The sequence below is a fragment of the Dasypus novemcinctus genome, chromosome 23, assembly GCF_030445035.2.
Source record: "Dasypus novemcinctus isolate mDasNov1 chromosome 23, mDasNov1.1.hap2, whole genome shotgun sequence".
NCBI lineage: Eukaryota > Metazoa > Chordata > Mammalia > Cingulata > Dasypodidae > Dasypus > Dasypus novemcinctus.
This window is the reverse complement of record NC_080695.1, coordinates 36576894-36602026: the sequence shown is the minus strand read 5'-3', so window position 1 is coordinate 36602026 and position 25133 is coordinate 36576894. Positions and strand designations below refer to the sequence as shown.

Here is a 25133-nt window from a genome sequence, read left to right as displayed (position 1 = left end):
TTTTGCATGGTGTGAATTGACCTTAGGGATAATGGTAGGGAAAGGAAAGTCACTGTACGTTTGTTTGGTGGTCCTATGTTTTACATTTTGGAAACCTGATTTTAAAAATGCATATTTTTATTTTTTCACTTGCTCTTTGTATAAAACAAAACAGACAAAAAACAGACACACTAAAAGAAGAAAATTTTAAAAAAACTCATACTACATCGGTTAAATTTTAGTTGCATATGCTTTTGGACTTTTGGGGAGTTAATTCATTAATTAATCAGTAACGCATACTTCTCTGGAAAAGGATGGTTACTGGATAGTCAAGGGAGGTTTTTGTTTTTAATGGAAGAGATCTGAGCATATTTTAAAGCTAACTGAAAAAGAGGAAAGTGAAATAATCTGTAGGGTGAAGCATCTGAGGAGGGAAGGGGTTATATACATGAAATCCAATATAAAATGTATTTTTTCTTTATATGTATCTTACTGTCTACATGTATATGCATTTAAAATGTATCTACATGTATCTATCTTACTGTACTTATGTTTCTTATTGCATGCACTACTTTGGAACCTGCTTTTTCGCTTACTCTTTTTTAATCATTTCCTAATGCATGCCAGTAAAACTCAATTTTTAAGCCACTTTGTAATGTTAGACATTTTCTTTTTTTTTTTTAACAATTTTTCACCATCATCAATACCGCCAATAACCTAATATCTTGAAAATGAAGTCTTTGAAGCTACCTAGGATTATTTTCTGAGCAGACAGTCGTGCAAATGGAATTGCTGAGTCAAAGGGTCTGCAAAATTTGTTGAGTAACAAATCGTTTTTAAATATCACAGCCCTTCTCAGGTAGGGATTCTTTATTGAGGAGAAAAATAATAAGTAGAGAAGTTATATAACGGGCCCAAGGTCAAAAATAATTAGTAAGAGGTCGAATCAAAAGCGGCGGGGGCTCGCGCTGAGGCAGCGGCAGAATTTGCGATTTAGTACAGCTATTATTATTATTATTATTATTACTATCAGTGTGTTTCGGTAGAGGAAGGGCGGACGGGGAGGAAACTTGTGTCGCAGCAAAGAAGGCGGGGAGGAGCCCAAGTCAGACTACAGCAGGCCACGAATTGAAAAGGTGGGCTCCGAGGGCCCCCACAGCCTCTCTGCTAGGTGTCTCGGAGGTCCTGACCTCCGGTGAGACCCGAGGGTACTCGCGCGCGGTGCCTGGGAGGTTGCCAAGACCTGGCACGCCCTGCGGAGTACGTTGCTAGGGCCTCCATCTTGGGGCCGGAGACTGCGGCGCCCCCGGAAGGGGTTGCAGAATGGGCATTCACTTCCGGCTTGGGGCCTGCAGCAGCAGCGGCGGCGGCGGCGGCGGCGGCGGCAGCGGGTCGGTGTAGAAAATGGCGGTGGTGCAGCGGCTCGGGCCTCTACCCGCGGCGCTGCGGAGGGCTTGAGGCTCGTGAGCCTCGTTCGCCGCGCCCCACTTGCTCGTGCACTTTACACACATGAGGTGAGCCGGGCGGGGGCTGTTCGCCGGACGGGCGGAGCCTCCGGCGCTGCCGCAGGGCCCGCGATTGCGGGCGGCGGTGCCAGGCGTCCCGGAGACCGCGGGCCTCGGCGGGAGGGCGCGGGCTGCGCTGCTGCGGAGGCCCGCGGACGTGCGTGTGGGTGCCCCAGGGAACCGCGCTGCGTCGCCGGGCTGGGCCGCAGGGCTGTGCCTCGCCCCCGCCGCCAGACCACAGCCAAGGCTGCAGACCTGCAGCTTTGTGCTCGCCTCCCCCGCCGCGCGGCCCCCCCTCGCCGCGCGCCCCCCGCGCCGCGCGCCCCTTTCCCTTCCCCCATCCCGCCAGGCTCGAGCCTTTGCCGCAGCAGCTCGGTTTTCACCCGCATCTCGTTTTCTTTTCTCTTCTAGAGAATTGGAAGCTAAAGCTACCAAAGACGTAGAAAGAAATCTAAGCAGGTAAGATGGGCGAACCTTCCGTCTCTTGCCCCATTAATCGTGTGTTTTCACTCTGGCTCGCCCTTTCTCGGTTTAGAAGTTCCCCGGTTTCATTTCGCATGCAGGGGACAGACGGGAGAATCGGCTGGAGGGAATATGGAATGGAAGGATTGAGGGGAAATGCATAATTACGAGTGTTATTTTCTCAGGGAAAAAAGCAGGGAAAAGCAATTCTTGTAAACTTAGTTAAAGCATTCTTATCCTTTTAGAATTTAATTAGGGGACTTGCGCATTAATTACTATTGTAAATGGTGCAGGCATTGTGTGACTCATGATTGAGGCGGCCCTTATGGCGGGCTGTCAAACTGTTTTGGCTTCCCCGTTATTACTTTGTAGCTCAAATTGTTGCCTTTATAAAAATTGATACTATGTGTTCGCATTTCCCCCCCAACACATTGTAGTCAGATGAATTCTGTTGCACTGGAAGCAGTTTGCCCTTGAACTTTACCAAGTATAAACTACATTTTGTTTTCCTTTGAAACTATATTTGTGTCTCCTGTTTTTATCAGCTGGTAAAATAAAAAAAAATCTGTTGTCAGTGTTTACCATTGCTGTTGGACGGTAGCGTTTTTTCATTGGTAACCTAAATCAACTCCGCAAAGGGAGTTTTTTGTGTTTTAAACTATGTCTTCATGGAAATGTTTAGCTCTTAATTGGGCTTTAATTGCTTAAGGATCAGTACATTGCCCTGTATTTAACTCTTTTTCACATTCGTTTTTCACATTCTCTTATGATCTTTTCCTTTCTTATTTGCCTTTTCCTTTTCCATCATATTGGGCCACTCAAAGAAACTTCTAGATTAACCAAATCAGGGAATGGGTTTGGTTTTGTTTTTTTTTCCTACTTGGACAGAATGAAATAGAATTTCTCATATTTCAGGTTTTAATGTAGTTCACACCCCGTGATTGCAATTTTTAGGTTTATATTGAGGTTATTAACTCAATTCAAATTTCGGAATGTTTTCTACCCCCAGAATCATTCCAAATCGCTGGCCTTTTTAGTTTTATAGATACTTATCTGTTCACGTGATCATTAATCTGTTCACTTGGTGAAGAATGGACATCGTTAGCTTACCCAATGAAAGGTTTTTCTGGTTACTTAAACTAATAAGGATCATTTAATGGAAAATAAGCCTGACATCACTCACTAAAGGACTGTTTCTTGGACATTTAAATAAGTTTTGTTGTCAAAACTATTGAAGCTTTTGTTGTTACCAAGGTATAATTTCAGCAGCAGAAAGGAGTTTGGAGTTTGGATCTATTTCTCCTTACATTTTTGCTTTGTTAGGTACTATGTCAGGCTAATCCCTATGGAGGCTTTCCAGGATTTGATTAAAAATTGTCACTACCTCAGGTGTAATTTTCATCTTCTATAATGACTGGGTAGAACTTGGAGTCTTGTGTTGGTTATGTATCATGGTTGAATCCCAGCAGTGTGACCTTGACTCTTGGCAAATTGCTTAACCTGTCTGTCTAATCTATAAAATGAGAAGTTTGGGCTAGTCAGCTGCTAAAGTCTGTTAGACCCCTTGGGTTATATAAAAAGGAATCTAGTGTTGTCCCCAGCCAGAGAGCATGCACTAGAATAGGAAGATTATAGTAAATACATAAGTATCTGTTGCACAAGATAGGTGATGTAGAGGTCAAAAGAAGATACTATTTCATTCTTATGCTTAAAGATCTTCAGCTGGTCAGAAGACACCATGGAAAAGGAAAAACTCCTAATATCAAGGAGATTATAGGGCAATGTCTGCTAATGACCCAGTGAGAGAGGAACATTTCATAAAGGTTATAAGTGTTCTCAGGAGAAGAGAAGTGATTAGGTGGGCACATGCTTCCTTTCAACTCCTGTTTCTAGCTCCATGCATCCTTTTTCTCAAATAAGGATGGTATATCATTTTACCCTTTAGTGCTCTCCCCAGGAAGTCAAGGCATTATTCCATATTGATTTAGCAAACATTTATTGAGCATCTTCTGTGTTCCAAGTGCAAGACTAGGCACTAGGGAAGGGAAGAATAGAAATAGCTAGATTTATTGAGTGCTTATAATTTGCCTGGAACACTTTTCCAAAAACTTTACATGTATTAACTCATTTGATCCTTGCAACACCCTGTAAGGTGGGTACTATTATTATCCCTCTTTTGTAGATAATCAATTTGAGGCACAGAGAGGTTAAGTAACTTCCAGTTGGTGTTTGGCTTTGGACTATTGTCTCTTATTAGAGGTCTGGTTGTTTACCTTGCAAAAAACTTTAAACATCTCTTTGGAGAGGCAGAACTCACAGATACATAAAATACTACTAGACCAAGGTTTCTCAACCTTGGTGCTGTTAACATTTTGCACTGGATGATTCATTACTGTGAGAAGTGTCTTGTGCCTTTCCCACCTCCAAATTGTGGTAATGAAAATGTTCCGTGAGGGACAAAATAGCCCATGATTGAGAACCGCTGTTCTAGATCATCATTCTTTTCTGAAGCTATCCAAAGAGTTGGATTTTTAATGTGAAATTCCCAAGACTTTAAGTGTTAAATTGATATTAGTTTACCACTGCAGCTCAAACCTCATAATGTGGGCCCCCAATTTGGAATCTCTGATCTCTGAATGTAAAGAGGTGTGTGCTGTTATTCTCCTTTTCCTCTGACCTGCAAATCGTCCTCAAAACTATGTGCCAGGTAGCCACTGCTCTGTAAACCAAATTGGCTCAAGAGATAAACTTAAGTAAACTATCTCTCTTAATTCACGTTTGGCCATTAATATTGTCACATTATGTCAGTTACCATGGGCATTTAGAAGAGGGAGCTATCATGCTCAGGTGTGGGTGGTGAGCATTTGAACTGAATTTTAAAGAGTGGAATCAATTTTGAAAGGCAAAGGAAGAACAGCAGCAGAAGTAAAGGGACATCTGGAAAGTAGAGGGGATTTTGAAATAGAAGTAAGATTTTGTTTGGAATATAAGGGATTTGTAGCAAACTGGTTGAGGCCAGAATTGGAAGTTCTCAAGTGTCAGATAGAGGAGTGCATAAATCTGTATGTAGTGGGGAGCTCTTGCATGGTGGTTTCATAATTACATTAGTAGACTTCCAGGCTGGGATTAGTGATTGGGTGTAATTATGGGAGATCAGCTAGTGATCTAGACAAGAGGTCATGAAGACCTACATTAAAGTGATAGAAAAAAGGTGAGAGTGAGATACCTGTGGAGGTGGAATCTGGGATTTGGTAGCTGATTAATTGTGAGTCTAAATACACAGAGGTCTCCATCTTGTTAAATGGGAAATTGATCCAGCTTCTGTATAGAATAGAGGTGAGAACAGAAATAAGTGTTTGGGGAGAGAAAATGATGTTTCATATTCTGGTTGTAAAATATCTCTTCTAGTACAGCTTAACTGGTCTAATTTCTAAAAATATTTTGGAGGCCAGAGTCATAGAACCATTAAGGATTTAGAGCAGGATATGACCTTAGCTAGAGATCAGCCAGTATTTTAACTCCCTCATTTTACAAAAGCTATGGTTGAGAAGATCAAGTAACTTGGTCAAGGTTATATTCTCTAACAGGTGGCACAGCTGGAATTCAAACAGGACATTTTGACTCAAACTCTAGTGTTCTTTCCACTATGCAGTATTCTATTTTACATTGCACAATAGAAAAAATAAAACGTTGGTGTCTCATTTCTTTCTGAAGAAGTAATTATGCCCATTCCAGTGATGAGTAATTTTCTATAATGTAAGCTATATTGTCTAAAGCAAAACTTACATACTTCATGTTTTGTTTTGTTTTTAACCAGCTATCGAGTACCATTGTTAAAGGTGCGTTCGTATACCATATCATATAACATCTAAAGTGGGACATTGAAACATTTTTGCCTAGGACAAGTGCTAAATCATAAAAGACTGGAACAACAGGAATAAACTGGGGCATTCAGTCTCCCTAGCTAAAATGGACCCTGTGCTTACAATTCATCAACCTTCATCTGGGAAAAAAAGTCTGTTTTTGTTAAGCTTTTCTTTTGCTTTCCTTTTATAGGATTTGCAGGCTAATGAATTCATATTTGTGTTTCTTTCTAGCCTAATTTGGCCAACTATGGTAAATCAATTAATAGAATAAATAAATCACAAACTGTACTCTTAGTTTAAAATGTGAAGCCACTCTGTGGAAAATTTAAATATAAACATCGTAAAATCTGAGTACCATTCTGTATCCTGTTCTGAATTTTGGCATCTGAAATATGCCTGCAAGTATAAATAGAAAAGACTTAAAATCCATTATGGTTGTATTTATGACAGTATCAAAAGTATTGCCCATGATTGGAAAGACTAAAGAAAAAGATGTGTTATATGTGTTCTCTTCATACTGACTTATGAAAAGTCTGTCACTCAAAATAAAAAAATTCCCCATTGAATTTTAACTGGAAAAAAAACAAAACTAAAAATTTTCTAACCTTAAGGAAAGTAGGAAAAACAATGCAATGAACACCTGTATCTCTTTGCCTAGGTTTACTGATTAACAGTTTGTTACTTGTGTTTCTCCCAAGAACAATGGCATTTTACATAACAATCAAATTATCCCACTGGGGAATTTAACTTGTTCTTTGTTTTTTAATCCAGGGTTGCATTTAATCACCTTGTCTTTAGTTTCCTTGCCGAAAGTTAGCCTTTTCTGCCCCTTGCATGGTATAGTCCAGGCTAGTTGTTTTGCAGGCTTCAGTATCAATTCGTTCCATTGTTTGAAGTGATTGGATTTTGTTTAAAAAATGTTTTGGCACAAATATCCCACAGGTCATGTTTGTTCTTAGTGCATCACATCATTCCTTCCCCCACCATTTTTAAGCAATTAACTGTAAGGTTATTATCCAATACTCTTACCCTTATACTAATTCAGTGTTTTATTTTAGGAAACACCAAATAGTTTAAACTGAGATGTAACTATGAATATTTGAAGTTATGATATTTATAGGTCTTCATGTTTAAATTGATCATTTGTAATGATTGATTTTGTGAAGAGTATAGCTCCCATACGAATTGCTAGACATAAAAGTTGCTTGTTTTCAACTTTGACCAGTGATTCATTTATAACTGTGGTAAGAAAATGAAAAGAATTCTTGTTGAAGTTAGAGTACAGTGTGCTACCAGAACAGGGGTTTTCATCCTAGATTCCACACAGGGACCTCAGTTGATATGAAGTAGTGTGAAAAATTGAATGTGAGTGTGTGTGTGTGTTTTAATAGAGATTATCCTTGGCATTTATTAGATTTCAAAGGATCATGGCTCCCGAGAGATTAGGAAGCATTGCATTATAAGGAGGGTGTGTGTTTTGGGATTTTGAGATTTAAAGAAGAGAAAGTGTCATTCAACCAAGGCATAGTTTTATCAATTTCAAAAAAAAAAAACCATGAAAATACAGTTTAAGTTTCCTTTTAAAAATGGTATTATTTTAAAAATGATTTGCATTTGTATACTGTGTGTGTGTGTGTGTTGGATATGAGGCAGAAATCCTAACATTTCTGCACTTGTAACTATGGAAAAGCATTTTGAGTTTACTGCAGTGATAAGTTATGAGATGATGACTCAGCTGACTTCCCATCTCAAATGGAATGTTGAAATCAGATCGAAACCTGGTTAAGGAATTTTATACTTTGAACCTTACAAGATATTTTGTGTAAACAGTAGTTGATTGGATTTTGTATAACAAACAATATTAAGTTCACTTGTTTTGCTTTCCTTACTAGTGGTTTTCAGTCAGCTAGCATTTATTAAGTAGCTTGTTCCATTGATGTTGAATATTTTTATAGTTCTAACTTCTGTATTTTGTTGTCCCTTCTTATACTTACATTCTTTTGAAGTATCCTTCCACAATATATGTGTGCACATATGAGGAAATAGTGGTGTATGATTCTTAAATATTCACTGGTTTTAAGTGTATTTGATCACTTTGATAAGTGACTATGCAGAGGATGAAATGCTTTAAATTGCTTTACTTGCAAATGCATAGGCAATTTGAAGCATTTAAATGAGATGCTTGCCATGTAAAGACAGAAAGGGACCCAAAATGTGAATTCTTTTCACTGCTACAAGTTAATCGTCCTCAAGTCACAGTTCTGACCCTGTCGTTGTTTTCTTAGAAACCTTAGTTGTGTCCCCCAGTGACTCTGGAATTAAAGCTGTTTGTCTGTTCTCTGGCCCATTTATCTGTTCTGCTTTATTTCTGTCTCTTCTATCTCTTGCCCTACCCTCAAATTCATTTTTCAATTTCTCCCTCAAATTTTTTAATAATAGCTTTATTGAGATATAATTCACATACTCTTTTAAACTGTTCAAAATGTACAATTCGGTGGTTTTTAGTATATTTACAGAGTTGTGCAACAATTACCACTATCTAATTCCAGAATATTTTCATCACCCCAAAAAGAACCCCTTTACCCATTAACTGTGATACGTCATTTGCCTCTCCCTACAGCTCCTGGCAATCACTAATCTACTTCAGTCTTTATGGATTTGCGTCTTCTGGACATTGCCTATATTCAGTATGTGGCCTTTTGTGTCTAGTGTCTTTCACTTAGCATAATGTTTTCGTGGTTCATCCATTTTGTAGCATGTGTCAGTACTTCATTTTTTTTTATAGCTGAATAATACTCCATTGTATGACCATATCACATTTTTTTGTTTGTTAGTTGATGGACATTTCAGTTTCTTCTTTTTGGCTATTATGAATAATACTGCTGTGAACATTCATGTACGGGTTTTTGTGTGGACATACCTTCATTTCTCCTGCTGGAACAACTAGCTATCCACATGTTTATTTGTGTGTGTGTATATAATTTAACTCAAAAGTGAATTGTAGACCTAAATGTAAGAGCCCAAACTATAAAATTCTTAAAAGAAAACATAGTAAAGCTTGTGAACTTGGATTGCATAACAACAACAACAAAACAACCCAGATGCACTGGACTTACTAAAATTTAAAACTTTTAAGCTTCAAGGGATACCATCAAGAAAGTGAAAAGGGAACCCATAGACTGAGGAAAATATTTGGAAATCATAAATCTAATGAGGGCTTGTTCCCAGAATATATAAAGAACTCTCAGAACTCAACAATAAAAAAAAAAACAATAAAAAAATAGGTAGAGTTCAGGAACTACATTACGCAGTGAACCCTAAGTTAAACCATGGTCTAAAGTTAACAGTACCATTATAAAAATGTGCTATCAATTGTAACAAATTTCACACCAATGCAAGTTGTTGATAATAGTGTGGTGTATGGGAATCCTGTATTTTATGCATAATTCTATAAATGCACACTTCTCCAATAAAGAAAAATAAATATATATTTAAATGGGCAAAGATATGAATAGACCTTTCTCCTGCAGAGCAAATGACCGATAAGCACATGAAAAGATGTTTTACATCATTAATTATCAGGGATATGTGAATCAAAACCATGAGATGCCATTTTATACCTGCTAGGATGGCTACAATGGAAAAGACAGATAATAAGTGCTGATGATGATATGGAGAAATTAGAACTCTCCATACACTGCTGGTGGGAATGTAAAATAGTGCAGCCACTTTGGAAAGCAGTCTGGAACGTCCTCGAAAATTTAAAAAAAAAATTACTGTTGGACCCAGCAATTCCATTCCTTTTCTTTCTTTTTTCTTCCATAATTTCCTTGACTAGAGCTTCCAGTAAGTGTTGAATAGAAGTGGCAAAAACAGACATCCTTGCCTATTTCCTGAACTCAGGGGAAAGCATTCAGTTTTTTTTTTTTTTTCCCTTCCCCCCTGAGATGGCTCCTTGTCTGTCTCCTCGTTAGTCTTCCTTAGGAGGCAACAGAAACTGAACCTGGGACCTCCCATGTGAGAATTGGGCACCCAGCTGCTTGAGCCACAGCTCTTCCCAGCATTCATTCTTTATCATCAAGTATGATGTGAACTGTGGGTTTTTTCTTTTTCTTTTTTAATCAGATTAAATAAGTTTACTTTATTCCAAGTTTGTTGTTTTTGTCTTGAAAAGATGTTGGATTTTGCCAAGTGCTTTCTGTGTCTATTGCGATACCATGAGATTTTTGTCCTTTATTCTTTGAATGTGTTGTATTACATTGATTGGTTTTTGTATGTTAAACCATCGTTGCATTCTTGGGATAAATCCCTCTTGGTCATGGTGTACAATTCTTTTTATATTTTACTAAATCCAATTTATACTTTTGTTGAGGATTTTTGAATCTATATTTATAAGAATTATTGGTCTGTAGTTTTCTCTTTTGTAATGCCTTTGTCTGCTTTTGGTACCTGATTTGCTCTGGTTTGCAGTCTGGAATCTGGGACCTCTAGCTGTTGATTTGGCACCTACCTCATTCTGCATTGTGCCATAGTACTTTGTTTTCATTTTTTCAATTTCTTTTTCTACTCCTATGCTCACTCTCCCCTATGGGGGTCATGTTACAGCCTTCTTTAGGGCTTAACCTCAGCCTAGTGCAGTGTTTTTTGTTTTTTTTTTAAATCTAGTTGCATATGTTAAGGACTTGATCTGTATTACCTAATTTTAATCTTCACAACAACCTTTTGAGGAAGATATGATTTGAGGCTTCTCACAAATAAGGAGATGGGAGGTTTAATGAGAAATTTAATAAGTTGCTTAATCTTACATAGATAGCTGGCAGAGTTGAGATTTAAGTCCAATTTTTTTTTTTGGCACCAGAGCCTGAGCTCTTAGCTGCATGCTATACTGCCTAGGAAATGCTTGTATAAATAGATTGGATTTAAACTGGCTCTTAGAAAACAAGTAGAATGAGAGTAGGAGGAAGAGTGAAAAGAGTGCATTTTTGGTGGTGATGATAGGATAATAGTGATAGGCAGGGAAGCAGGAATTGATACCTAATTGGAGGGACCAGTGGGGGGGGGAGTACAAAACAGGCAGAAGAACTGGTTTTTCCTTTCAGAGCAGTAATTAGTCCTGTTTGGAAGAAGTGAGATTAACATCCGAAATAATTAGAAAGTGAGCCTTATTAATTAAAGGTCAAGGGTGAGGTAGGTTTGTGTGGGTGGAAAAGATTCATGAAGGAACTAATAATTAAGCTAGGCCACAAAAGAAGGGCAGATTTAGCAAACCTGGAAACCTGGGTTTTTGTGTTGTTGTTTTTAAATTAGAGAAGTTGTGAGCTTACAAAACAAAAGTGCATAATGTGTAGAATACCCATACATCATTCCTTACATTGTTGTGGAACATTTGTTACAGGTTATGAAAAAACATGATCAGACTATACTACTACTAACTTTGGTCCATGGCTTACACTTGGTATGTTTTTTCCATACACCCCCTAATATTAATGCTATGTATTAGTATTACAGTTCATGAGAGATCTGTATTTGTACTTTCAACCACACCATAGTCCATCATTCACCACATGGTTCACTGTTAATACAGTCCCATGCCTTGTACATTCTTTCCAAAGTATACACTCAGTGGCTCTCACTTTCATCACAGAGTTGTATACAGTCATCACCCCAGTAAACTTTGAAAGTTTTTCTTAGTCCAAAAAAAAAATCCCATATCCGCTATTATTGACCTTTTATTGTCCTTTAGTGTTGATAAAGTATTTTCTTTGACTTTGATGCAAGAATATTGCATATTGCTGCTATCTCCATAATTTACATTAATTTATTTTTCCCATGTGTCACTATATTCTTACTGCCTTCTAATCAAACCTGGGTTTGAATCTACCTTGTCCAAAGCTTTGCCTTCTACCATCTGACAAATCACTTAAACTTTCTGATTCTTGGTCTCTTTAACTACTGAATGGGAAAAATATCAGTTTTGTTTCAGGGATGTTGTTCATTCAAAATGGATAATATGCCAGACTATTTTGTAAACTATAGAATGCTTCTGTCATTATGGTGGGAGGTTTTTATACTCTCAATTTCTAATTTCACCAACTTTCCTCAGCCTGATTTTATTTTGAAATAATTTCAGTTTTAGAGAAGTGTTGCGAGAATGGAACAAAGAATTCCTAAATATCCTTCACCCATGTTGCTCAAATGTTAACATTTAACGATGTTTGTTTGATCATTCCTCCTTTATATACATACTATTTTTTTCTGCACTGTTTAAAAATAACTTGCAGATATTATATCACTTTACCCCTGAAAACTTTAGCATATGTTATATAAAATCAAGGATATTTTCCTAGTAGGCACAGTAACATTATAAAAATTGGGGATTAACATTGGTATAGTCTTCATAGCTAATTTATTCGATTCAAATTTTGCCATTTGTCGCAATAATACCTTTTTTTTTTTTAAAAGAAGGTACTGGGGATTGAACCTGGAACCTTGTACATGAGAGGTAGGCACTCAACCTCTTGAGCTACATCCACTCTCTAATAATGCCCTTTGAGTGAAAAAAAAAGAAAGAATTTTTTTCCTGGTCAGTGGTCAGGGATTCAAACCAAGATCATTTGTGGCATTTAATTTTCATGTTTGTTTAATAATTTGTAATCTGTGTTCTTAAATAGAGGGATAGAGGGGCAAGAATCTCTTGAGTATGTAGGCAGTGCCTAATAAAACAATATTAATGCTTGTACTTATGAACGTTATTCTTGTAAAATTGAAACATGGCCTAATAATAGATGTTACCTAAAAGTTACCTCCTGAAAACTCCTTTTTACTCAACTGTGGCCTCTCTCTAAGCCAAACTCAGCAAATAAGTATCCTCTCCTCTACTCCCACATCCCCCCCACCTCATGCATGGGACATGACTACAGGGGTTGAGCCTACATGGCACCAAGGGGATTAATACCAAATACCAGTCAGTGATGAATTTGAAAAAAAATCTTGACCAAAAGGGGGAGAACATTAAATGCAAGCATTTTTATGACTGAGATTTTAAAGTGAGTCAGGAAACTGAGGTTTCACTTACTCATATCTCAGGTAGCTCTTACTAACTGCCACAGTAAACAAAGCCTCAAGTAGTGGTGCTCTTGAGGGCTGTAGACATCCAGACACTATAGGCAACGCACACAATCCCTTGAAATACTACCCCGTCAGTGGGCCTTGAAATATATGACAACCTATTTCCCCAATATAACGGACTTATAATTTTCCCTACACATGATTCTTCTTCCTCTTTTATTTGAACCTATAATTAACACTATACCCTTTAAATATATGTCCCAGAGACTTAAATCTTCTGTCTGTTCATGTGCTGGTTGAACCCTGAATCTCAGCAGAGTGGCAGCCAACACCTACTCTCCAGTTCTTCATACTCACCCAGGACAATGAACAAAATAATGATGATGATGGAAAACCCCCGTTCTCCGAAACAGAGTATCTACAGCTACAAGCAAAACAGTTCCTTCCATCTGTCCCATAAGATACAAGCCCCCTCTCAATCTGAAGCAGAGCAGGTATCACCATCCTCAAATCCTCAAGGTTGAGCAGTGTACAACACATGTAAAGGGGAAATGCAGCCATGGACCAAAGTAAACATCATCATCACATCATTATTGTAACCGAAGAACAGTGTAACAAAGAAAGTGGTTACCAGAAGTTCTGAGAGGAGGGGGAGTAAAGCTTAGGGAATTTTTAGGGCATTGGAATTGTTCTGTATGATATTGTCATGATAGATACAGGTCATTATATATTTTGTCAAAACCTGTAAATTGTATGGTACAAAGTATAAACTATAAGGTAAACCATGGACCTTTGTTAGTAGCAATGCTTCAATATTTATTCATCAATTGTAACAAATGTACCACACTATAGTAAGATATTATTAGTAAGGGAAAATGTGGGAGGGGGAAAGGTTGGGATAAAAGGGAACCCCTTATACTTTCAATGTAGGTTTTCTGTAATCTAAAGTCTTTTTAAAAATAAAGTTTATTCTCTGAAAAAAAAATCTGTAATCTGGTACAGTTTCTCATTTTTCTTCGTTCTTCAAGACCGTGATATTTTTAAAGAGTACTTTTAGCTATTTGTAGGATGTCCTTTTGTGTTTGATGTTTCTGTGTTTGTATAATATTTTTCTTTATCTGTCTGGTGTTTTTTTATGATTAGATTCAGGTTATGCATTTTTGACAGGAGTAGTACAGAAGTGATATATTTTTTCTCAGTGTGTGATACCAGGGTGCACTTGATGTCCTTTTACCCTATCACTGGTGATGATAACTTCAAATACCTGGTTAAGACAGTGTCTGTCTCTTTTCACCACTGTAAAGTTATTATTTTTGTCTTTGTATTAATAATTATCTCGTTGGAAGATACTTTATTTCTTCCTGCCTCCTTGTTTGCCCTTGCTGTCTCGTCTCTTTGTCTGTTTGTTGTGTGCTCTGTGTCTGCTTGTCTTCTTTTTAGGAGGCACTGGGAACCAAACCAGGGATCTCCCGTGTGGGAGGGAGGTACCCAGTGGCTTGAGCTGCATCCACTCCCTGCTTGTTTTGTCTTTCATTATGTTTCCTCCTTGTGTCTCCTTGTTGCATCAGTTTGTTGCACCAGCCTGTTGCGCCAGCCCGTCATATCAGCTCATGCATCGGCTCACTCTCTTGCTGGTCTTCTTTAGGAGGAACTGGGACCTCCCGTGTGGTAGATGGGTGCCCAACTGCTTGAGCCATAGCCACTTCCCTTGTTGGGAGCTACTTGGAGATTATGTAAATATCTTGTTTCTCATAAGTTTTTGCCCATTCCTCTTAGCACCCATTGATAATTCTTGCCAGAATCAGTTGGCTGCTAAGTGATGATTTTTTAATTCCATAATTTATACATTGACTTTCTACTGTAAGATCTGTCCCTTCTACCCTATTTATTTATTAATTCATTTATTTATTAATATCACTACGGATTCATGGATTCTTATTTTTATTCAGTGGGTTATAAACTTTTACTAGCATTATTTATTCAATTGCTCATATTATGGGTCCAGTAGGAACCCTCTTCAAGCTTAGTCTCCTACTTTTTTATGAGATCCAGCTGTCACCTGAACTCTTCATAATTCATCCCTTATTTCCTATCTTCCCTTCATTCTTAAAAAAAAAGTTGTTAGGGAGCAGATGTGGCTAAAGTGATTGAGTGCCTACTTCCCAAATGGGAGGTCTTGGGTTCAGTCCCCCGCGGTGCCTCCTAGAAACAAAAAAAAACCACACAAACAGCAAGCAAACAAATGAAGGAACCAACTAAGGGGAGCTAGCTGATATGGCACAGTGGTTGAGCATTGGCTTCCCACAAATGAGGTGTCCAGGGTTCAATCATTGCCTCCAAAAAAACGAAAAGGAAATTGTTTTCATTAGCACCCGTGCCTCCCAAGGTAAGCTTTCTGCCTGTGCTTTATGGTTCAAATTCGTATACTATTTAGAAATATACAGTGTTGCCCCACCCTGCCTCTTGCTCTTTTTTCTCCCCATACTCCTGCCATGATAAGTATTTTATTTTTAAGTTTTATTTCTCTCCCATCCCACCCTCTCGTTATCTGCTGTCCGTGTCCATTTTCTCTGTGTTCTGTGTCTGCTTGTCTTTTCTTTAGTTAGCAGTGAGAACTGATCTTGGGATCCTCCAGAATGGGAGAGAGACACTCAGTCTCTTGTACCACCTCAGCTGCCTGGTGTGCTGCATCTCTTATTGTCTCTCCTCTGTGTCTCCTCTGTGTCTCTTTTTGTTGCGTCATCTAGCTGTGCCAACTCTCGGCGTGGGCCAGCACTCCTGTGCAGGCCAACACTCCTGCATGGGCCAGCACTCCTTGTGGGCCAGCTCACCTTTACCAGGAGGCCCCAGGAACCTAACCCTAGACCTCCCATATGGTAGACAGGAGCCTAGTTGCTTAAGCCACATCCGCTTCCTGTTAAGTACTTTTATTAGCTTCCAGTAGTATATGTGTGCTTCTAGTATTTGTTTTTTGTTTTTTTTAAGATTTATTTTATTTACTTATTTGTTTCTCTTCACCCCTTTGTTTTTCACTTGCTGAGTCTTGTCATGTTCCTTGTTTCTTTGGGAGGCACCAGGAACCTCTGCTTCCTGCTTTGTTGTATCTTTCATTATGTTTTTTCTTCTTGTGTCTCTTGTTGTGTCAGCTTGCTGTACCTGCTCGTCATGCCAGCTCTCTGTCTTTAGAAGGCACTGAGATCTGAAACAGTGACCTCCCATGTGGTAGGCTGGAGCCCAGTTGCCTGAGCCACATCCGCTTCCCACAGTATTTCTTTATGGAGATAAAAAGACATACAGGTATATTATTCTTATCTCCCCCTATTTTACACAAAAGATAGCATATTCAGTCTTGTCTTTTTCCCCCCAGTTAATAATATAAACCTTTAAAATATAGAGACTTTCTTTACTTGTTTTATAGCTGCATAGTATCCATTTTATAGATGTGTCAATTTTATTTAGCTACTTTTTTACCTGTGATTTTTTAAAAAACTTAAACTTTAGAGAAAAGTCGTAAGTATCTTACTTATTTATCCATCACTAATATTCCTCAGATGCAAATATTTTACCATTTTTGCTCTATTTTCCTTTTTCTCTCATTCTTTTTTTTCTAAACTATTTCCAAAGTTTATTATTTTGCAACTAATGACCCATTGTCCCTAAATATGTTAATGTGTTTGTCCCTAAAACCAAGAACACTCATACATAACAATTCAGCCTTCAAAACTATTAAAAACGTTACTGATATGTCACTAACATCAGAGCTTCAGATTCCATTCAGATTTCACCAATTGACCAGCTATGTCCTTTACAGCAAAAGGACCCAGTTCACAACTAAACCTAGTGTTTAGTTGCCATGTTTCTTTAGAATCCTTTGCTCTGGCACATGTCCTCACTCCTTTGACTTTCAGTGACACATGTCCTACTGCCCTTGCAGGAGTTGTGCCTTATGCCTCTCTTCCTGCTTCCCACAATTCTTGACTCTCAGACTCATCAACTTTTTGCTGTTTCTCTTCTCTTCCTATTGGCCCTTCCTGTTGCCTTTATTTTTTTTCTCTAATGTATTTACTGAAGGATATTCATACATGAACATAAATAAACATGAAGTGTAGAGTAAAAACTGTGAACTTAAAAAATAAATAGGTGTATTTTTTTCCTGATTACAAAAGTAATGTATACTTAATAGTTCAATGAAGGGATGAACTTTTTAAAAAACTTAATTTCCCTAATTGTACCTTCTACTGTAAAATCTGCCCTTTCTATCTAAATTTATTAATTCATTTATATTTATTCATACCTGTATGGATTCTTGTTTTTAAGAGTAATGCATTATTCTGTGACATTACTCCACTGTTCCTAATTCTTGAGGATATTTCCCCATAAATTCCCTAAGTTTGTATAAAGTTATGCAAGCATATACAGATATACCACTTTAAAAATAACATAATGGGAGATCACTACTCATATTTCTGCAAATTACATTTTAACTTAGTATAAGAACATTCCTCATCAATAAGCATAACTCCTTTTAATTAATGATATGTCCTGTCATTCCTTTTAATTAATGATAGGATATTCTGTCATGTATATGATTTGATGATAGGCTTTTCCATTTCTGCAATAGGTTGTTGTTTGATTGGGATTGTTTTGAATCATAAATAATTTTGGGTAGAATTGACATTCTTGGTAAAATTTATTTGTAGATACTAGTTTTTTTATTTTATTTTATGAAGTACCCCAGATTGAACCCAGGACCTCATAGATGGGAAGCAGGCTCTCAACCACTTGAGCTATATCCACTCCCAATAATTCTTTTATTTAGCTATTGTAAATGGATTTTTTTGTTGATTTCCTCATCAAATTGCTCATTACTAGAATGTAGAAATACTTCCGATGTTTGCATTTTTATCTTGTACCCTGCCACTTTACTGAATACATTTATTCGTTTTAGTAGCTTTGCTGTAGATGTGTTTGGGCTTTGTATACAGAGGATCATGTCATCTGCAAATAGTGAAAGTTTTACTTCTTTCCTTCCAGTTTGGATGCCTTTTCTTTTTTTTGCTTAACTGCTCTAGCTAGAATGTCCAAGTACAATGTTAAAAACGGTGGTGACAGTAGGCATCCTTCTCTTGTTCCAGATCTTAGAGGAAAAGCTTAAAGTTTTTTACCATTGAGTACCATGTTACCTGTGGGTTTTTCTTATATGCCCTTTATCAGTCTACCTCTGTTCCTACTTTTCTAAGTGTTTTTACCATTAAATGATGCTGGATTTTGTCAGATGCCTTTTCTGTATCCCTGGAGATTATCATGTGGGATTCCCCCCCCCCCCTTTCTTTTGTTAATGTGTATTATATGTGAATTGATTTTCTTAGGTTGAACCACCCTTGTATACCTGAGATAAAACCCAATTGATCGTGTTATATAATTCTTTCAATGTCCTGTTGGTTTGATTTTCAAGTATTTTGTTGAGGATATTTGCATTATATTCTTAGGCAATTTGCCTGTAATTTTCTTTTCTTGTAGTTTCCTTATCTGACTTTGATATTGGGGTCATGTTGGCCTTGTAGAATGAGTTAGGTATTGTTCTTTCCTCTTCAGTTTTTTGGAAGAATTTGAGCAGGACTGGTATTAATTCTTCTTGGAATGATTGGTAGAATTCCTCTGTGAAACCATCTGGTCCTTAGGATGTTTTTGATGACACACTCAATCTCTTTATTGTAATTGAGATATTCTGTTTCTTCTAGAGTCAGTGTAGGTTGTATGTGTCTAGGAATCTGCCCATTTCGTCTGGGTTTCATAGTATCCACATGGTCCTTTTTATTTCTTTGGTGTCAGTAATAATACCTCCTTTCTCATTCCTGATTTTATTTATTTGTAGCTTCTCTCTTTTTTGTCAGTCGACTGTTTGTCAGTTTCATTGTTCTTTTCAAAGAACCATCTTTTGGTTTTGTTAATGCTCTCTAGTGTTTTGTTTTGTTTTTTAATTTTCAATTTCATTTATTTCTGCTTCAATCTTTGTTATTTCTTTCTTTCTACTTGCTTTGCATGTAATTTGCTGTTCTTTTTCTGGTTCCCCTGGGTGTGCAGTTAGGTCTATGATTTAGCTCCTCTTTTTTAATGGAGGCACTTAGGGCTGTAAATTTCCCTCTCGGCCCTGCCTTTGCTGCATCTCTATATGTTGTGTTCTTGTGTTCATTTGTCTGAAGATATTTAGATTTCCCCTGCAGTTTCTTCTTTGACCTACTTATTATTTGAGAGTGTTATTTAACTTTTATATTTTTGTGGATTTTCTTTTTTTAAAAAATTTATTCCCCCGCCCCCACCACTTAGACTGTCTGCTCTCTGTATCCATTCACTGCACATTCTTCTGTGTCTGCTTGTCTTCTCATCTTCTCTTTAGGAGACACCTGTAACCGATCTTGGAACCTTCCAGTGTTGAAAAGAGGCACTCAATCCCTTGAGCCACCTCAGCCCCTGTTTTGTTGTGTCTCTTATTGTCTTTCCTCTGTTTCTCTTTTTTGTTGTGTCAGCTCTCCACGCAGCTCAGCTTTCCACATGGGCCAGCTCTCCGTGCAGTCCAGCTTGCCTTCACCAGGAGGCCCTGGGAACCAAACTTAGGACCTCCCATATGGTATGGCGAGAACCCAGTCACTTGAGCCACATTTGCTTCCTATTTGTGGATTTTCCATTTCTTTGTCTGTTATTTCCAGCATCATTCCATTTTGTTTATCATGTTAATCAAATTCTTTCTTTCCTTATTGGTTATCTGTCTAGGTGATCTCTTGGTGAGAGTACTGATTGATTAATGTAGAAGTGTCTTATTTCTCCCTTCAGTTTTTTTTTAAGATTTATTTATTTATCTCCCCCCTTGATACTTGCTCACTGTCTGCTCTCTATGTCCATTCACTGTGCGTTCTTCTATGCCTACTTGTCTTCCTTTGTTGCGTTGTCTTGCCGCGCCAGCTCTCCATGGCCCATCAGCTCTCTGTGGGCCATCAGCTCTCCATGGGCGCGGGCCAGCTTGCCTTCAAGGAGGCCCTGGAAAGGGAACCCAGGGCCTCCCACTCCCTTCAGGTTTGCCAGTGTTTGTCTCATGTATTTTGGACACCATGGTTAGGTGCATAGATATTTATGATGGTTATTTTATTCCTCGTATATTGCCCTTTTTATAAATATATAGTCGCTTATGTCTCTTTTAACGGCTATTGACCTAAAGTCTATTTTGATCAATGTTGGTATAGTTACCCCAGTTCTTTTTGGTTACTCTTTGCATGGAATATCTTTTTGCATACTTTCACTTTCAACCTATTTGTGTCTTTGAGTCTAAGGTGAGTCTGTTGTAAACAGTATATAGTTGGATCTTGTGTTTTTATCCATTTTATCATTGGGAATTTAATCTATTAGCATTAAGTGTTAACTACTGTAAAGCTAGTACTAAAGCTGTTTTGACCTTTAGTTTTTATATGTCATCTCTTTTCGTCCCTTTTCCTTTTTTCATCCTCCTTATCCGTCTAGTTCCTCTTTTATAATGTGTCTGACCAGTACCTTTCTCATTTCTGTTTCTGTGTATTTTTTAAAATACTCTCTTTTACCCTATATTATACAACCTACGTCTGTAAGCTACTAGTTTGAAAAAATACCAGTTTAGCTTCAATAGTATACATATTCTCTGCTCCCATATCCCTGTGTTTCCCCTCTTTATGTTGTTTTGTCTCACTTTACCACTTTATATTTTGCATGTCTGTTATCAGGAAATATGCCTTTTTCTAGTTTCTATTTTCAAGTATCTGACTCTTATATGGGCATTAAAGAGTAGAATTGTATATTTAGGGTAGAGTACTAATGGGTTACTGGCGATCATTTCTTCACTCCAGGCCACTCTCTCTGTCTTTTCCTTTCAACCTGTAGAATTTCCCCCTGCTAATTCTTATAAGACAGGTAGGTCTTTTGTTGGTGAACTCCTTGTTTCTGTTTATCTGTGAATATTTTAAACTTTCCCTGGCCAGTTTTGCCCAATAAAGAATTTTTGGCTGGCAGTTTTCTTATCTTTTCCCGCTCTTTTCTTCACTGTGTGATTTAGATCGTCCTTTCTCTTAGTTTAATGATTTTTTTTCTTTTGCCTGTTCACATGTGCTTTATATGCCTCTAGTGTATTTCCCCCTGCCCTGAGATGGCCCTTTTGTTTGCTCATTGTTTGAGTTCGTTATTTGCTTTCATGGTTTTTTGCTCTAATAGTTGTTTTTTGCTTCTTTTCTGTTTTGTTTGTTTTGTTTTGTTTTTTGTTTTTGTTTATTGTTTTTCTTTAGGAGGCACTGGGAACTGAACCTGGGACCTCCCATGTGGGAGATGGGCACTCAACTGCTTGGGCTTCATCCATTCCCTGCTTGTTTATTTTTTCTCGTCTGCCTGTCGTTTGCTCCTTGTCTTGATAGTTTTTTTTTTTTTTAACTTGTTGTCTTCTCAGGTTCTTTTGCTCTGTACTTGTTTTTGCTTGATGTCTGTTTGCCTTCTTTAGAAGTCACTGGGAACTGAACCTGAGATCTCCCATGTGTGAGGTAGGTGCTCAACTGCTTGAGCCATATCTGCTACCTGCTTGTTGTATCTTGTTGTGTCTCCTCATTGAGGCATCTCGTTGTATCAGCTTGTCATACCAGGCCTTCGTGTCAGCTCGCTGCCTCGCTCATCTTTTTTAGGAGGCACCAGGAACCAAACCCGAGACCTCTCTTGTGGGAGGCAGGTGCCTAACTGCTTGAGCCACATCTGCTCCTTCTAGTGTATTTTTTTTCATGTTATATATATGTATTAAAAGATAGATTACTTAAATATTATACACAAAATATAGGGATTCTCATATGCCCTGCTCCCTATACCTCCCTCACCCTCCCATATAAACAGCATCCTTCATTAGTGTGGCACATACATTTATTGTAACTGATAAATGTATCCTGGGGCATTGCCACTGAGCATGGACTATAGTTCACATTGTAGTGTATACTCTTTTCCACACAATTCTGCATGTTATGGGAAGATATAAAATGGCCTATACCTGTTGTTACACTGTCATTCAGAATGATTTCAAAGTCCTGAAAGAGCCCCCATATTACACCTGTTTTTCTCTCTGCCTGCCTTTAGCCTCTAGTGTATTTTTTTTTATGTATTTTTAATTTTTTTCTTCCCCTTTAGCCCTTCTCCTCCCTGCTGCTTTTGCTGTGTCCATTCACTGTGTGATCTTCTGTATCTATTTCTCTTTTTGTCTTCTTGTCTTTCTCCTTTAGTATTCACTGGGATTCAATCTTGGGGACCTCTGATTTGGAGAGAGGTTCCCTGTCAATTGCGCCACCTCAGTTCCTGGTCTCTGCTGTGCTTCACTTTGACTCTTTCCTTCAACTCTCTTTTGTAACATCATCCTTTTGCTGTGTGACTCACTTGTGCAGGCACTGGTTCACCACATGGGCACTCAGCTTGCTGTGTGGGCACTTGACTTGCCACATGGGCACTGGCTTACCACGCAGGCACTAGTGGGCACTCAGCTTGCCATGCAGACACTCAACTCACCACATGGGCACTCGGCTCACCACATGGGCACTCGGCTTGCCACGCAGGCATGCTTTCTCTTCTTTTTCACGAGGAGGCCCCAGGGATTGAACCTGGGTCCTCCCATATGGCAGGCAGAGGCCTTATCACTTGAGCCACATCTACTTCTCTACATTGATTCTTTTTTTAAAAAAAAAGTCTAAAAGTTTATTGCCAGAAGAGCAAACTTCACAAAGACATCTTTTTATCAGTACATAGAAAATAACAAGCAGAATAAACAGAAAACTTTGACAAAGAAAAGTCAAGATTGCTTTCATGTGAATAACAGTCAAATTAATACCACACCGAACTAGTACATTTAAAAATATGTGGTTCATACAATCCACATTCAAAACCCAAAAACTAAAGAATTTTCATTCAAAAATGCTCAGGGTTTCAGTGGGTTTTCCTCATTGATTCTTATAAGCCACTCCAAAAGCTTTGTACATATGGTACAGGGCATAAGTAAATAAAAATACCAAGTTTTTATAAATGGGGAACATTTCTTGAGCAACAAGGTAGATTTGTAGGTACTTGTAGATTTGAGGTATCCTGCTACTAGCTTTCAGAGATGGGTGATTGGTGACAGTAATGTCTTAGTGAAGCGTGTATCAAACATGATGGAATACTTAGACCTATCTCAACTTTAAATCCTTTTAGTAGTGATAGTATAGTCAAATATCTTAAGTAAACATCATTAGCATTTAAGTCCAGGGAGCTGAAGTGTTTGGTCACAGATGGTACACTTAGTATTTTTTCCCAGTTGGATATCTGAAGGAGGACATGTGGGAAAAGCATGACTAGTTGACTATGATTATACTGTGGAAGAACAGAAGTATTTTTTTACCCCCTGATGTATTTTTACAGTACTAGCTGAATCTTTGAGAGGAAGTGCGATGCATCTTTTTAAGTACTGATGAGATGATTTTTGTCCAAAAGAACACTTGCTAATCTTATCAAGAAACCTTTAAAATGAAGTTTGAGAGGAAGGGAGAAAAAAATCCAGATGAATAGTAAGGGAATATCTCATGAAGTAAAATTATAGTGGCATAGAACAAGATTAGAAAAGAAAGTATGATGCTGTGAATTTCAGATGTTTCTGCATAATAAGTGCCTATAGTATCTTAAGTAGGGTAAATAGAGACTTTTGGGTGCCATCAAGAATTGCTAAGGGATTTGTTTGTTTACTTGGACACTGTGCTATGTAAGCACTCTGGCTTTAATCCTTATAAAAATCCTATGATGAAGATACATATATGGTTAATACTTTTATTTATTTCTCTCCACTCCTTCATTGTTTGCACTTGCTGTGTCTTTTCATCTTCCTTGTTTCTTTAAGAGGCCCTGGGAACTGAACCTAGGACCTCTAATGTGGGAGGAAGGCACCTAATCACTTGAGCCACCTCCGTTCCCTCCTTTGTTGTGTCTATCATTTGTGTCCCTTGTTGTGTTATCTTGTTGCATCAACTTGTTGTGCCTTTTGGTCGCACCAGCTCACTGTCTTCTTTAGGAGTCATAAGGAACTGAACCAGGGATCTCCCATGTGGTAGGCAGGAGCTCAATCACTTGAGCCACATCTGCTTCCCCATATGATTATTTATCCCCATTTAAAAAAATATATATTTTATTTTTTTTAAAAAATACATATATCACACAAAATGTTTCATTAAAAAATAACAGGAGGTTCCCATATGCCCCACTCCGCACAGCCCTGACTTTTCCCACATTAACAACTTCTTTCATTAGTGTGGTACATTCATTGCATTTGGTGAATACATTTTGGTGCACTGATACACAGCATGGATTATAGTTTACATTGTAGTTTACACTCTCCCAGTCCATTCATTGGGTTATGGCAGGATATATAATGACCTGCATCTGTCCCTGCAATATCATACAGGACAACTCCAAGTCCTGAAAATGCCCCCATATCACACCTCCTTTTCCCTCTCCCTGCCTTCAGCAACTACCATGGCCACTGACTCCAGATCAATGTTATAATTTCTTACATTGCTAGAGTCACAATAATTCTATAGTAGAATACCAGTAAGTCCACTCTAACCCATATTTTATTCCTCCATCCTGAGGATCCTGGGGTGGCGATGCCCACTCCACTTCTCAGTTGAGAAGGGCCTTCAGTCCCACACAGCTGGTGGATGGAACTTTCTTGCTTCCTTGGTGTGGTGGTTGTCCATCCTCACCTTCCTGTCAGCTGACCTGGGTAAGTCCAATAAACTGGAGTGTAGGTGCTGCAACTCTCGGGCTCAAGGCCCAGCTGACACATAGACAACCCAGAGAATCAAGTCTCCTGGGCATACACCAACCCCAGCATCAACCACAGGTTCAATAAAAGGGACAGAAGAGGCATGTGTAGAGAACTCACATCTGAGTCCAACTCCATCACACTCAGGAACACAAATTCCAAAGTAGGGCCCACTGGCAAGGCACCAAACTCTGGAGCCATGTACCGTTACCATAGAACCTGGGTGTCTCCGTTGCCCTCAAGAGCACCACTACCTGCGGTTGTATTTACTTTGGCTGTCTCTCAGATCCTGCTGAAGTGTGCATAAATGCAACCCCTCTGACCTCCCAATTCATTTTGAAGTCTCTTAGACAAACTCATTTGTCTTTACTATTTCCCCCCTTTTGTTCAAGGTCTCTTTCTTTTACTTTTTTTTTTTTT

At 38.3% G+C, this 25133-nt stretch overlaps 1 protein-coding gene across 13 annotated transcripts in view; it reads left to right on the top strand.

The window, feature by feature from the left end:
* Window positions 1-1075: 1075 nt before the first annotated feature.
* Window positions 1076-25133, top strand: part of TNRC6A (trinucleotide repeat containing adaptor 6A) — a 110439-nt gene continuing 86381 nt past the window's right edge. For 9 of the 13 annotated variants that reach the window (XM_058286266.2, XM_058286265.2, XM_058286263.2 and 6 more), the window contains exons 1-2: window positions 1076-1493; window positions 1896-1943. In XM_058286266.2, the coding sequence (XP_058142249.1) occupies window positions 1489-1493; window positions 1896-1943 (53 nt within the window). In that variant the 5' untranslated portion in view covers window positions 1076-1488. The other 4 variants (XM_071211241.1, XM_058286260.2, XM_058286259.2 and 1 more) reach the window with 3 other exon arrangements.